Source organism: Aquarana catesbeiana, linkage group LG05 (assembly GCF_042186555.1).
Source record: "Aquarana catesbeiana isolate 2022-GZ linkage group LG05, ASM4218655v1, whole genome shotgun sequence".
In the NCBI taxonomy this organism is placed as follows: Eukaryota; Metazoa; Chordata; class Amphibia; order Anura; family Ranidae; genus Aquarana; species Aquarana catesbeiana.
In genome coordinates, this window is record NC_133328.1 from 208,788,808 (window position 1) to 208,801,610 (window position 12,803).

The 12,803-nt window shown below is 45.0% G+C and overlaps 1 protein-coding gene across 1 annotated transcript in view; it reads right to left on the reverse strand.

Annotated features, from left to right (window-relative positions):
* LOC141145980 (mediator of RNA polymerase II transcription subunit 1-like) overlaps window positions 1-12,803 on the reverse strand; it is a 122,642-nt gene that overhangs the window by 51,353 nt on the left and 58,486 nt on the right. The window contains exons 9-11 of the mRNA XM_073632765.1: window positions 12,694-12,767; window positions 10,779-10,844; window positions 2,761-2,865 (exon numbers count right to left, since the gene is read on the reverse strand). Coding sequence (XP_073488866.1) covers window positions 2,761-2,865; window positions 10,779-10,844; window positions 12,694-12,767 — 245 coding nt within the window. The remainder of the gene's footprint in view (window positions 1-2,760; window positions 2,866-10,778; window positions 10,845-12,693; window positions 12,768-12,803) is intronic.

Genomic DNA, 12,803 nt, shown 5'->3' on the forward strand with positions numbered 1-12,803 from the left:
TATACATATATACACATACATACACCGGAGCATGGGGGCATCCGCCCCAAAAGTTAGGAGCAAATCACTCCTCCACCCCTGCTGCCCCCATGCTTTGGCATATATGCTCTTTTTTTTTTTTTTTTTTTTTTTTAACTGTGGTGGTGAAATCACCTCCTAAAGCGCTGGAGTCACGGTTTTATCTATCGTGGGAGCAAACGCTGTTGCTGTCAAGATAAATAAATCCGCGCTGCAGCTGAATGGCGTACCTGCTAAGCAAATGATGGTTAACAATAAAACATTACAGTATAACATACCATACCTGCAAAGCAAATACAATAAAACATAGTGAAAATAAAACCGAGAGAGAATGGATAGATATAGTACAATAGTGAGCGAACAGTAGAATGGAAAGTAGAGAGCAAACATAAGAGAGAGAACAATAGAGAGAGAAGAAAAATACAACCACAACTATTTTTGGCTTTTTTATTTTTTTGTTTTCATTTTTTTCACTTTTATAAAAAAAAAAAAAACCTATAAACTGAACGTTGCAGATTAGGGTCCCTCAAAATGTGATGGCCATCACATCTTTCGAGACCCCAAGACCCTGTGTACGTGTGCCTATGACTGTGTGGTGCTATACCCTACGCTAATACTCAACTAGTATGTGATAGCGTTCAAAACAGTCACCAATGCAAAGACCAGATTGGTCAGGACAGAAGGGACAATAAAAGCGGGTGTCACGCCTAAATCTGTACTTTCTACAGACATGACATCTTCTTTGGGGGTTTCTTTGGGTAGGGGTACCAGAGAGGACATGTGGAAAATGCCTCTCATGCAGCCGGCTTACTGCATTTGCACTGGGAAGATGGGCCAGAGCACCGTCTGGAAACAGAAGGGCTCTGATGATCTCTTCCTGGAATTTAAGAATCCAGTTCGTCCTGAAGCTCTGTATAGCACATGAGCGTACAGCAAAGCCAATTGAAATAAGTATACAGACACTTTTTTATACCAGCGTCTGGCCTTACGGGCAATTAGGTACAGTGCCAACAACTGGTCGTTGAGGTCCACCCTTCCCATATTGAGGTTATATTTGTGGACACAGAGGGGTTTATCCACAACACCAGTCGCCGTAGTAATTTGGACAGTCGTGTCTGCATGAAGGGAGGACGCTAATATAGTTCAGATCAGATATTGATCTGTTCAGACACTATACTACTAAGGGAGGCGTATGGTGCGTGCGTGGGTGTTAGCGGTACTGGCACTGATCTGACGCTACCTGGGGCGATGCAGACCCTATCTGACGCTAAAACCTAACTTTGATCACCCGCCGGGTGATCAGGGGGTTAAACCTTTATTGGGTAAAATACGGCGGGTGCCCTGACGCTGTAAAAATAAATCTAGCTAAACTGAGTCACCCGTGACACTTATACTGTGATCACAGGTGACGAGGTAATCAAGGGGTTAAACCTTTATATGCAGGGGGGGGGGGGGGGGGGACAGTTGCAAACACCGATCTCCCTGTTTAGCTTTTAATGAAGCAGCTAACAGACACTTCTCTCCCTCCCGTGGCTGTCAGCTGAAAAGCTATACAGGAAGATCAGTGCTCGCAACTGTCCCCACCAAATATCCCAACTATCCTCCCGTATCCTCCTCTAACCCCCCCCCCCCCCATGTCCTCCTCCTCTGGGCCCCCACTCCCCGTGTCCTCCTCCTCTGGCCCCCCCCTCTGGGTCCTCCTCCTCTGGCTCCCCCCTCTCCTCCGGATCCTCCTCCTCTGCCTCCCTCTGTGTCGTCTTCCTCTGGCTTCCCCCCCTTGTGTCGTCTTCCTCTGGCTTCCCTCCCCTTTGTCCTCCTCCTCTTGCTCCCCCCTCTGTCTCCCACCTCAGTGCCACCCACGTCCTCCTCCTCTGGCTCTCCCCCTATGTGTTGTCCTACTCCTCTGGCTCCCCCCCATGCTTCCTCCTCCTCTTGCTCCCCCCATGTTGTCGTCCTCCTCTGGCTCTCCCCCCTCCGTGTCGTCCTCCTCTGGCTCTCCCCCCCTCCGTGTCATCCTCCTCTGGCACCCCTGTGTCCTCCTCTGCCCCCCCCCCCCCCGTGTCCTCCTCCTCTGGCTCCCCCCCACCTCTGTGTCCTCCTCCTCCACCCCCCTCAACGCCCCACAGCCAGCTTCCCTCCTCACCTCTCCCGCCAGCTGCTGTAGGGGGATCTGTCAGGATGGAAAACGGAGGAATTAAAAATTGTAAAAATAAATTTAAAAAAAAACGGACACAATCCACTGCCCCACTGACACCATCCTGCAAATACTACCCACCGCCATACGCACTCCTCACCTACACATTCTAACCATCGCCGTACACTCTGCACTCCTCTCCTGCATATACTACCCACCACCATACATTCCACACCCCTCTCCTGTACATACTAGCCACCGCTGTCCACTCTGCACTGAACATTCCCTATTTAACATTACCACATTCTGCAGTATGCAAGTCATCTCAGACTATTAAACCACAACCCCTTTAAGCCATGCACAATATTTTGCGCTATACCACACCCACATTTTGCCGTGGAGCGCTACGCTAATTTTTTATCTCGCAAACAGACCCATTGATTTCATGATACACCCCCAAAAAAGGTAGATCTAATTTCTTTCATTAGAGCCACCAATAAAATTAGAATTAGGCAATTAGGTAGTTTATAACATTGTGAGATATCTGCCTAAAAAGGTACGGTTTGTTTATGTAACAAGTTAACCATTTAATATTTAGTATTACCTGCCACTTTCTTGTGAATCCTCTTTGAGTGATGGAGTGACTGGGAGAGTATACCAATTCTTTGTCCCCACAACTGTCACAGATGCATTTGTTCCAATCACACGAGAGCCTAAGAGAACACAATATTAAAAAGGGGTTGTAAACCCCCAAGGTTTTTCACCCTAATGCATTCTATCCATTAAGGTGAAAAACCTTTTGTAGTGCAGCAGCCCCCCCAGAGCCCCCCCTTTTACTTACCTGAACCAATCGTTCCAGCGTTAGGGACGAGCAGAGCAGCTGCAGCCACTGTCCCGGGTCCTCATTGGCTGGATTGAAAGCAGCAGGAACATTGGCTCCCGCTGCTGTCAAAGCCAGTGACACGGAGGGCGTGGCCGAGTCCTGCTGTCTGTGTCAATGGACGCAGCAGCAGGACTCGAGAGCGAGCTCGCAGGAGTGCCCCCAGGGAATGCAGGTCTCCGTGGGGGGAACTTGAGAAGAGGAGCCAGGAGCGCCACTGTGGGACCCCAGAAGAGAAGGATCGGGGCCTCTGTGCAAAACCGTTGCACAGAGGTGGTAAGTATGACAAGTTTGTTATTTAAAACAAACAAAAAAAAACCCATTACAACCCCTTTAAATAAGATATTATGCCCCTCACTCCTCCTGCTGTACTCTACAAAAAACAAATTCAGGGATGGGGGAAGGATTCAAAGTAGTGGTCACAGCAAATGTAAGTGCTTGAAAAACACTAGTACAGAGACCAGCTGCCATAGAGATTTCTATATCCTATTAATATGGTTTGATTATATCCCTAGCTCGCTCTAGGTTGTTAGCATTAGCAGATGCCAGGCAGTGGGACTACTTACAGTGCCTTGAAAAAGTATTCATACCCCTTTAAATTTTCTACATTTTGTCAAGGTACAACCAAAAACGTAAATTTATTTTATTGAGATTTTAGGTGACAGGCCAGCACAAAGTGGCACATAATTGTGAAGTGGAAGGAAAATGATAAACGGTTTTCACATTTTTTTACAAATAAACATGTGAAAAGTGTGGCGCGCATTTGTATTCAGCCCCCCTGAGTCAATACTTTATAGAACCACGCTTTGCTGCAATCACAGCTGCAAGTCTTTTTTGGGTGTCTCTCCACCAGCTTTGCACAGCTAGAGCGTGAAGTTGTTGCTCATTCTTCTTTGCAAAATTACTCAAGCTCTGTCAGATTGGATGGAGAGTGGCTGAACAGCAAATTCCAAGTCTTGCCACAGATTCTCAATTGGATTTAGGTCTGGACCCTGACTGGGCCATTCTAAACACATGAATATGCTTTGACCTAAACCATTCCATTGTAGCTCTGGCTGTATGTTTAGGGTCGTTGTCCTACTGGAAGGTGAACCTCCACCCCAGTAGTCTCAAGCCTTTTGCACACTCTAATGCCCCGTTCAAACGGTCGGACATTGATCGGACATTCCGATCAACAAAATCCTAGGATTTTTTCCGACGGATGTTGGCTCAAACTTGCCTTGCATACACACGGTCACACAAAGTTGTCGGAAAATCCGATCATTCTGGACGCGGTGACATAAAACATTTACGTCGGGACTATAAACGGGGCAGTAGCCAATAGCTTTCATCTCCATTTATTCTGAGCATGCGTGCCACTTTGTGCGTTGGATTTGTGTACACACGATCGGAAATTCCGACAACGGATTTTGTTGTCGGAAAATTTTATAGCCTGCTCTCAAACTTTGTGTGTCGGAAAATCCGATGGAAAATGTGTGATGGAGCCTACACACGGTCGGAATTTCCCACAACAAGGTCCTAGCACACATTTTCCGTCGGAAAATCTGACCGTGTGTACGGGGCATTACAGGTTTTCCTCTAAGATTGCCCTGTATTTGGCTCCATCCATCTTCCCATCAACTCTGACCAGCTTCCCTGTCCTTGCTGAAGAAAAGCATCCCCAACAACACGATGCTCCCCCATCATGTTTCACAGTGTTCAGGGTAATGTGCAGTGCCAGTTTTCCGCCACACATAGTGTTTTGTTTTAAGGCTAAAAAGTTCCATTTTGGTCTCATTTGGCCAGAGTACCTTCTTCCACATGTTTGCTGTGTCCCCAACATGGCTTTTTGCAAACTGCAAACGGGACTTCTTATGGATTTCTTTCAACAATGGCTTTCTTCTTGCCACTTTTCCATAAAGGCCAGATTTGTGGAGTGCACAACTAATAGTTGTCCTGTGGACAGATTCTCCCACCTGAGCTGTGGATCTTTGCAGCTCCTCCAGAGTTACCATGGGCCTCTTGGCTGCTTCTCTGAATAATGCTCTCCTTGCCCGGCCTGCCAGTTTAAGTGGACGGCCATGTCATGGTAGGTTTGCAGTTGTGCTAAACTCTTTCCATTTTCGAATGATGGATTAAAAAGTGCTCCGTGAGATGTTCAAAGCTTGGGATATTTTCTTTATAACCTAACCCGGCTTTAAACTTTTCCACGATGTTATCCCTGATCTCTCTTGGGTGTTCCTTGCCCTTTATGATGCGGTTTGTTCACTAAGGTTATCGAGCAAATCTCTGAGGGCATCACAGAACAGCTACATAGTTACATAGTAGGTGAGGTTGAAAACAGACACAAGTCTGCATGTTGCGGTTGTTCAGGTGCTTATCTAATAGTTTTTTAAACTATTGATATTGATGCTCCCAGCTGATACCACCACCTGTGGAAGAAAATTCTACTTCCTTGCCACTCTTACAGTTAAGAACCCTCTACATAGTTTAACCACTTCCCGCCCGGCCCATAGCAGATGACGGCTGGGCGGTGGTTCAGTTATCCTGACTGGGCGTCATATGACGTTCAGCAGGATAACATGCGGGGGCGCGCATCGCAGCGATCCGTGTGTCAGTATGACACACCGCTCCACCGATCTTGGTAAAGAGCCTCCAGCGGAGGCTCTTTACCACGTAATCAGCCGTGTCCAATCACGGCTGATCACGATGTCAATAGGAAGAGCCGTTGATCGGCTTTTCCTCACTCGCGTCTGACAGACGCAAGTAGAGGAGAGTCGATCGGCGGCTCTCCTGACAGGGGGGTCTGCGCTGATTGTTTATCAGCGCAGCCCCCCCTCAAATGACCACACTGGACCACCAGGGATCGCCACTAGGACCACCAGGGAAGGGGGCAACATGTGGATGGCCAGGTATGTACCCCATGGCTATCCACATGTGCCCAATGTGCCCAGTCAGTGCCCAATCTGTGCCAATCAGTGCCCACAAATGGGCACCATTATATTGCAGTGATGACCAGCAATGCCATCCTTAGGGGCATCAGTGCCACCAATCAGTGTCATCAATGTCCATCGGTGCCACCTGTCAGTGCCCCCCACAAGTACCCATCAGTGCCACCCATAAGTATCCATCAATGCCACCTATGAGTGCCCATCGGTGCCCAGTGCCACCTATCAGTGCCTGTCAGTGCCACCTCATCGGTGCCCATCAGTGCCCGTCAGTGCAGCCATATCAGTGCCCATCATTGAAGAAGAAAAATGTACTTATTTACAAAAATTTTTAACAGAAACAAAAGAAAAACTTTTCAAAATTTTCGGTCTTTTTTTATTTGTTGCGCAAAAAATAAAAACCGCAGAGGTGATCAAATACCACCAAAAGAAAGCTTTATTTGTGGGAACAAAAGGATAAAAAAAATTGGAGTACAGTGTAGCGTGACCGCGCAATTGTCATTCAAATTGCGACAGCGCTAAAAGCTGAAAATTGGCCTGGGCGGGAAGGTGCCTAAGTGCCTGGTATTGAAGTGATTAAAGGTTAAACCTCTTTTCTTCTAATTTTAATGAGTGGCCACGTGTCTTGTTAAACTCCCTTCCGCAAAAAAGTTTTATCCTATTGTGGGGTCACCAGTACGGTATTTATAAATTGAAATCATATCCCCTCTCAAGCGTCTTCTCCAGAGAGAATAAGTTCAGAGCTCGCAACCTTTGATAATAACGAATATCCTCCAGACCCTTCATTAGCTTAGTTGCCCTTCTTTGTACTTGCTCCATTTCCAGCTGTATTTATACTGAGATTAAATGACACACAGGTGGACTATTTACTAATTAGGTGACTTCGAAGGCAATTGGTTCCACTAGATTTTAGTTAGGGATATCAGAGTAAGGCCCCTTTCACACTGGGGCGGGGGCGGCGTTGGCGGTAAAGCGCCGATATTGTAAGCGGTGCTTTACCGTCAGTATTCGGCCGCTAGCGGGCGGTTTTACCCCCGCCAGCAGCCAAGAAAGGGTTAAAAACCACTGCAGGGGCGTCCTTGCAGAGGCACTTTGCCGGCGGTATAGCCACGCTGTCCCATTGATTTCTTTTTTTTTTTTTTTTTTATTTATAAACAGACAGAGTGGGCCCACATGGACCAAACAGTACATCCAGTGGTATATCTCCACCACTGATTTTTTACATAATACAGTACATTCAAGGCAATTATGTTTGCGGAATCATGGTGAATTAATTAGTACAGTCCAGTGTGTTCCCCCTCTCCTTCTTTTTTCCCTTTTTCCAAGAAGTTATGGAGGGGTCCTGTAAGCAGGAAAAGAAAGGGGAAGCAAAGTGAAGAAGAAGAGAAGATATATTGAGTGGGGAAGTATAAGGGGAAGGCAGGGGTGGGGGGGGAGTCTCCAGGATCATGGATCGAATGTGATGTAATGCAGCAGCATCACTGAATTCCCTGTGTCCGGCATGCGGCAAACCGGATTAGATCGGCATAGTTGTTTGTAGAGCCTGTCCTTCACTGGAGTATATAAACATGTTCCACAGCTGCCACATTTTGGAAAATTTCTCTTGTCTGTTTTGCGCTGTATGGATGAGATCTTCCATATGTTTAATCTCTTCCACTTTTTTAATCCATAATGTTATGGGTGGTGGAGTTGTGGATTTCCAATATAGTGGAATACAGGCCTTAGCTGCGTCTAAAAGATGGCGCAGCACTGACTTTTTATATGCTTTCATGGGAATGTTTGCCGCATGCAGGAGGAAGAAGGCCGGATCATCAGTTATATTATATTCTGTAAATTTTTGTATGGTCTGCTTTACGGTTTGCCAGAAAGTTGTCAGACCAGGGCATGACCAAAAGATATGTAATAATGTTCCTTTTTCCGTTTGGCATCGCCAGCAAAGGTCAGATGTTGCTGGGAAGAATCTGCTTAACTGTGTTGGGGTTCTGTACCAGTGTGATAGGATTTTATAGTTCGTCTCTTGAGTTTTGGCACATATAGAGGATTTGTGTGTGAATTTCAGAATCTGTTGTTTCTTGGCTAGGCTGAATGTTAAGTTCAGTTCTTTTTCCAATTTGATCAGTCCCGGTGGGACAAAATCTGTTGGGGGAGTATTGAGGATGTTGTAGGTCAGGGAGAGTGTGTGTGGTAGAGCCCCCGGGGTTGAGCATATATCTTCGAACGTGGTGAGTATCTGTCCGTTCGTTGGGGGTTGAATGGTTTGGAGGAAATTACTCAGTTGGAGTGCCCTCAGGAAGTCTAGTCTGTATGTGCCTGTTGGATCAGTGAGTTCTGCGGTCGTTTTCCAGCGTCCACCCGCACTAAAGTGGGAGGCTTGGTGCAGGTCCAACCTAGTCAGATTTCCAAATACCTGCTCTTGCAGTCCCGGTGTGAACAGCGGGTTCCCTAATATTGGGTATAAAGGGGAATTCAGTGATGACAGGTTAGTCCTTGTAAGCAGTCTAGCACAGACAAGTATGGTGTTCCCTATTAGTGGGTGTCTCTTAATCTCCGCCGGGATGGCCGGATGACACCAAGGAGCTCTTCGGAGCGGGACTTGGCTTTGGTTTTGTTCCAAGCTAGTCCAGAGCTTGGTCTCTTGGTGTCGACACCAGTCAATCAATCTGCCCAGATGGACCGCCTGGTAGTAGGCGCGAACGTCTGGTAGTGCTCGGCCACCGTACTGCTTGGGAAGGACCAAAATTTTGTGAGCTAGTCTCGGTTTTTGTTTAGCCCAAACAAATTCCGAAAACATCGATTGTACTTTTTTGAAATAAGGTGTAGGAATGTTCACCGGTAACGCCTGCATAAGGTAAAGGAATTTAGGAAGGATGGACATTTTTAGTATGTTGCACCTTCCCACCCAGGAGTGTAAGCCCGCGCCCCATTTGTTTAGAAGCTCCCTTGCCGTTTTAAGCAGTGGCGGAAAATTTAGTTCATAAAGCTGTGATAGATTATGGGGAATTTGTGTACCCAAATATTTTAGGGACTTGTTATTCCATTTCAAATGAATACTGGATTGGAGGTGCAATAGCTGTGGGTGTGGTATTCTAACTCCCATAGCTTCCGATTTGGCGAGGTTTATCTTTAGGTTGGTGAGACTGCCGTATAGTTCGAACTCTTTCAGTAGATTTGGTAGGGAAATGGTTGGGTTTGTAAGTGAGAACATGAGGTCGTCCGCATAGGCGGATACCTTGTATTGGGTTTGATTTATCTCCACCCCCTTAATGTTGGGGTTCAATCTTACATGGCATAGGAAGGGTTCGAGAGATAAGGCAAAGAGGAGGGGGGAAAGTGGGCAGCCCTGTCTCGTTCCATTGGTAATTGGGAACGGGTCTGACAACATCCCGTTAGCTCTGACTCTGGCGGACGGTGACGTGTAAACTGCCATAATCCATCTTAACATCTTCCTCCCAACCCCTACATGTCTGAGTGTTTCGAACATAAAGGCCCAGTTTACACGGTCGAATGCCTTTTCGGCATCTGTGCTGACGAAGACACTCTGTGTTTTTGTGCGGTTGGCTGTGTGAATTAAGTTCAACACCTTAGTGGTGTTGTCCCTCGCCTCTCTAGTGGGCACAAAGCCCACCTGATCTAGATGTATTAGGTGTGGGAGGTGTAGCTGTAGTCTGGATGCTATTATTTTAGTGAATAGTTTGATATCCGTATTGAGCAGGGAAATTGGCCGGTAGCTTCCGCACTTGTCCCATTGATTTCAATTGGCAGGAGCGGGGAAGGAATGGTGTATACTCCGCTCCTTCCCCGCTCCGAAGATGCTGCTAGCAGGACTTTTTTTCCCATCCTGCTAGCGCACCGCTCCAGTGTGAAAGCCTTCCGGGCTTTCACACTGGAGAGACAGCAGCGGCTGTTTCGGGTTGGTTTGCAGGCGCTATTATTAGCGCAATAGCGCCTGCAAACCACCCCAGTGTGAAAGGGCCCTAAAGGAGACTGAATACAAATGCACGCCACATTTATTCAGATATTTGTAAATAATTTGGAAAACCATTTAGCTCATTTTTCCTTCCACTTCACAATTATGTACCACTTTGTGTTGGTCTATCACATAAAATCCCAATAAAATACATTTACGTTTTTGGTTGTAACATGACAAAATGTGGAAAATGTCAAGGGGTATGAATACTTTTTCAAGACACTGTAGGTGCAGTTAGATGGCAGATTTACTTCAGCCGCATTTGCCAAAACTTATTTTATAATTACAGGCGAGCTAAGTTAGTCCCCGGCGCAGTGATATGCCCTCTGTCTGCAAAGGAGGAAGCCGCTGTGCCATTCTGACTCCTCCTGGCTGCCTGTGCCCCTCTGTAAGCCTGATCAGGGTTGCCAACCTCTTGCAGCATTTTTTACTGACAAAACATGGACATTTTACTGGCAGAGCACATTTTTTACTGGCAACCTGAAAAATGACAGAACTCCTATTGAAAACTAACAGAGTGAATATTTTAACAGTATAAACATGATATGGAAACACTGACAATACCTAAAACAAAGTGCAAACAAATTTGCTTGATTTACACTTAAAAAGTCAACACAGCATGAAATTATCAGCCCCTGAAATTTACTGGCAGTTGTAAAAAAAAAAAAATCACAGATTTTTACAAACTCAGTACATTTACTGGCGGTTGGCAACCCGGAGCCTGATGCAGTAGAAAATGTTTACCATTTATTCCGTGCCCCTGCATATATTTTCTCTATTAGTAAATGTTTACTTAGATTTACTCGTCGGCTTTAATAGAAATACTGTATATGGATCATAGTCAGTCTTTACCTGGTTTAAGTTTTTCTTCCAAAACTTGATCTGGTGAAATGTAGTACTCAATATTCATTGGAGTTCCTGTCAGAAATATATTTAGTAGTAGGGAAAAAAAAAATAGGTCAGTAGGCGATGTGTAAACTTTAAAGTTTCTTGCATAGAATTTCAAAATGTAAGCATATATAGGAAGAGAGCATAAAATAAATGAAGAAAACCAAGAACAATCAAAGAAGCAAGTAACCTAAATCCATAGGCTGGTCATACACGGTGGAGTTTCAAAAGAATTTTCCTTTGAAAATCAGAAATTTCATGCGTTTTGTGATCCGATGGTGCCACCATTGATTTCAAAATTCAACCAACCAAGCCTTAAATTTCACCTCCTTTTGCTACAGAAAATTTTCGTGGCTGGGAATCTTTTTTTCCCGGGAATTTTCTTTTCTAGCACATGCGCATTTCTTTTTCAATTCCATTTCTTGCATGATTCTCCCACCATTGATTAGAAAATCTTTAATTTTTATTTTTCTAAAAAGCGATGACGTCATCGCTTTTCATTCTGAACGGGCGCTCGCCAGCCGGCCAGCGAATTCGCTCTACTTCTTATGCTGGAATTTAAGTTTTTTACTTGTTTTAATAAATTTATTTGTACGGAGTTACGCTATGGACATCTGCTTTTTGCTCCTATGTTGGTGACTTGGGTTGTGGCAACCCCCTCCCGCTCCATGCATGTCCGTGGTACATTGATTGAGTGATGTCCTGACTGTTGGATGCCTGAATACAAGGTCCTATACAAACCTGGTTTGCCTGTCATCTGCCACGTCAACAGAGGGATGTTCCAATACTTGCCGATTATCCGGCCCTTGGTTTATCTACGAGCTTATTGAGCTTACTATCTGGTAAGCATGTATTCTTAAAGATGGAGGATCACTGCAAGGGGTATCGTTTTCACTTTTCACTTTCAGACACTGATTCCTATAAAGAGCTAATTGGGGACTCTTCCCATCCTTTTAGAAGATTTCCTTTTTGGTCCTGGGACTTTTTGTTTACGTTTCACTATTTTGTGCTTTCGGCACCTTTGTGACTTTTATTATATAATACTGACTGTTCATTATTGATTTGTGTGCCATTTAATTTAATTTTTAGAGGATTCACATATGCTTCCATAATCAATTTGGCGTCCTTTTATTTATACCCTAACACATGGTATGAGGGTTTAGCGCAGTTTTTTTCTATGCAAATAAACAAGCATACATGTCTGCACACCCCTGATACCACCATGTAGGGAGGTCAATAGCGATCAACAAGAATAATCTATCCTATGCCATTCTCCCCCCCATTTCCTGACTAGTGTATTAAACTGCATCCCAAAAAAAAACAAACACCACAGACAATGTGGTCAGCAAAATCAGGTCCCTTATCTAATCTCTATAAAACACTCTAAATGCTCATGTCCATGGCCTTGGCTTCGAGCTTACATTGATTCAGTTGGACATCAGTATGTGATTAGGGATGAACTCCCAGTTCGGTCCAAATACAAGTTTGGAGCCAAAATTCCTACATAGTAGTCAGTTTTTAAGAAAGCAGCAGGTGCCAACAAGGAAATCAAGAAAAAAATTATTTTTTTTTTACATTCAGCTGTCAGCGGTCAACCCGCTGACAGCTGATGACTCATCGGTTGTTAAGGACACGGTGGCCAGCATCCCGGCTCACTTTTTAGCAACCGACTATATACAAGGTTTTTAAATGAAAAAAAAAAAAAAAAAGAAGAAAAAGCGCAAGATGCACGAAAGCTGCGTGAAAAAAAAAAATCATCAAAATGCGAGTTTGAAAATGCAAAACGCATCAACCACAAGGACATAGATGTGTACCTAGACTTATAGAAAGGCATCACTGCTGTGACAAGGAAAAATATAAACTTATATTTATGCCTTACCTCCACATCGGGGAGAAAGATAACCAATTGTTCCATGCAGGATTGCTGCCGCCCTATCCTCATCACTTGTTGGTCTAGTAAAAATATAAAATGTTAGATAGTTTATTGTA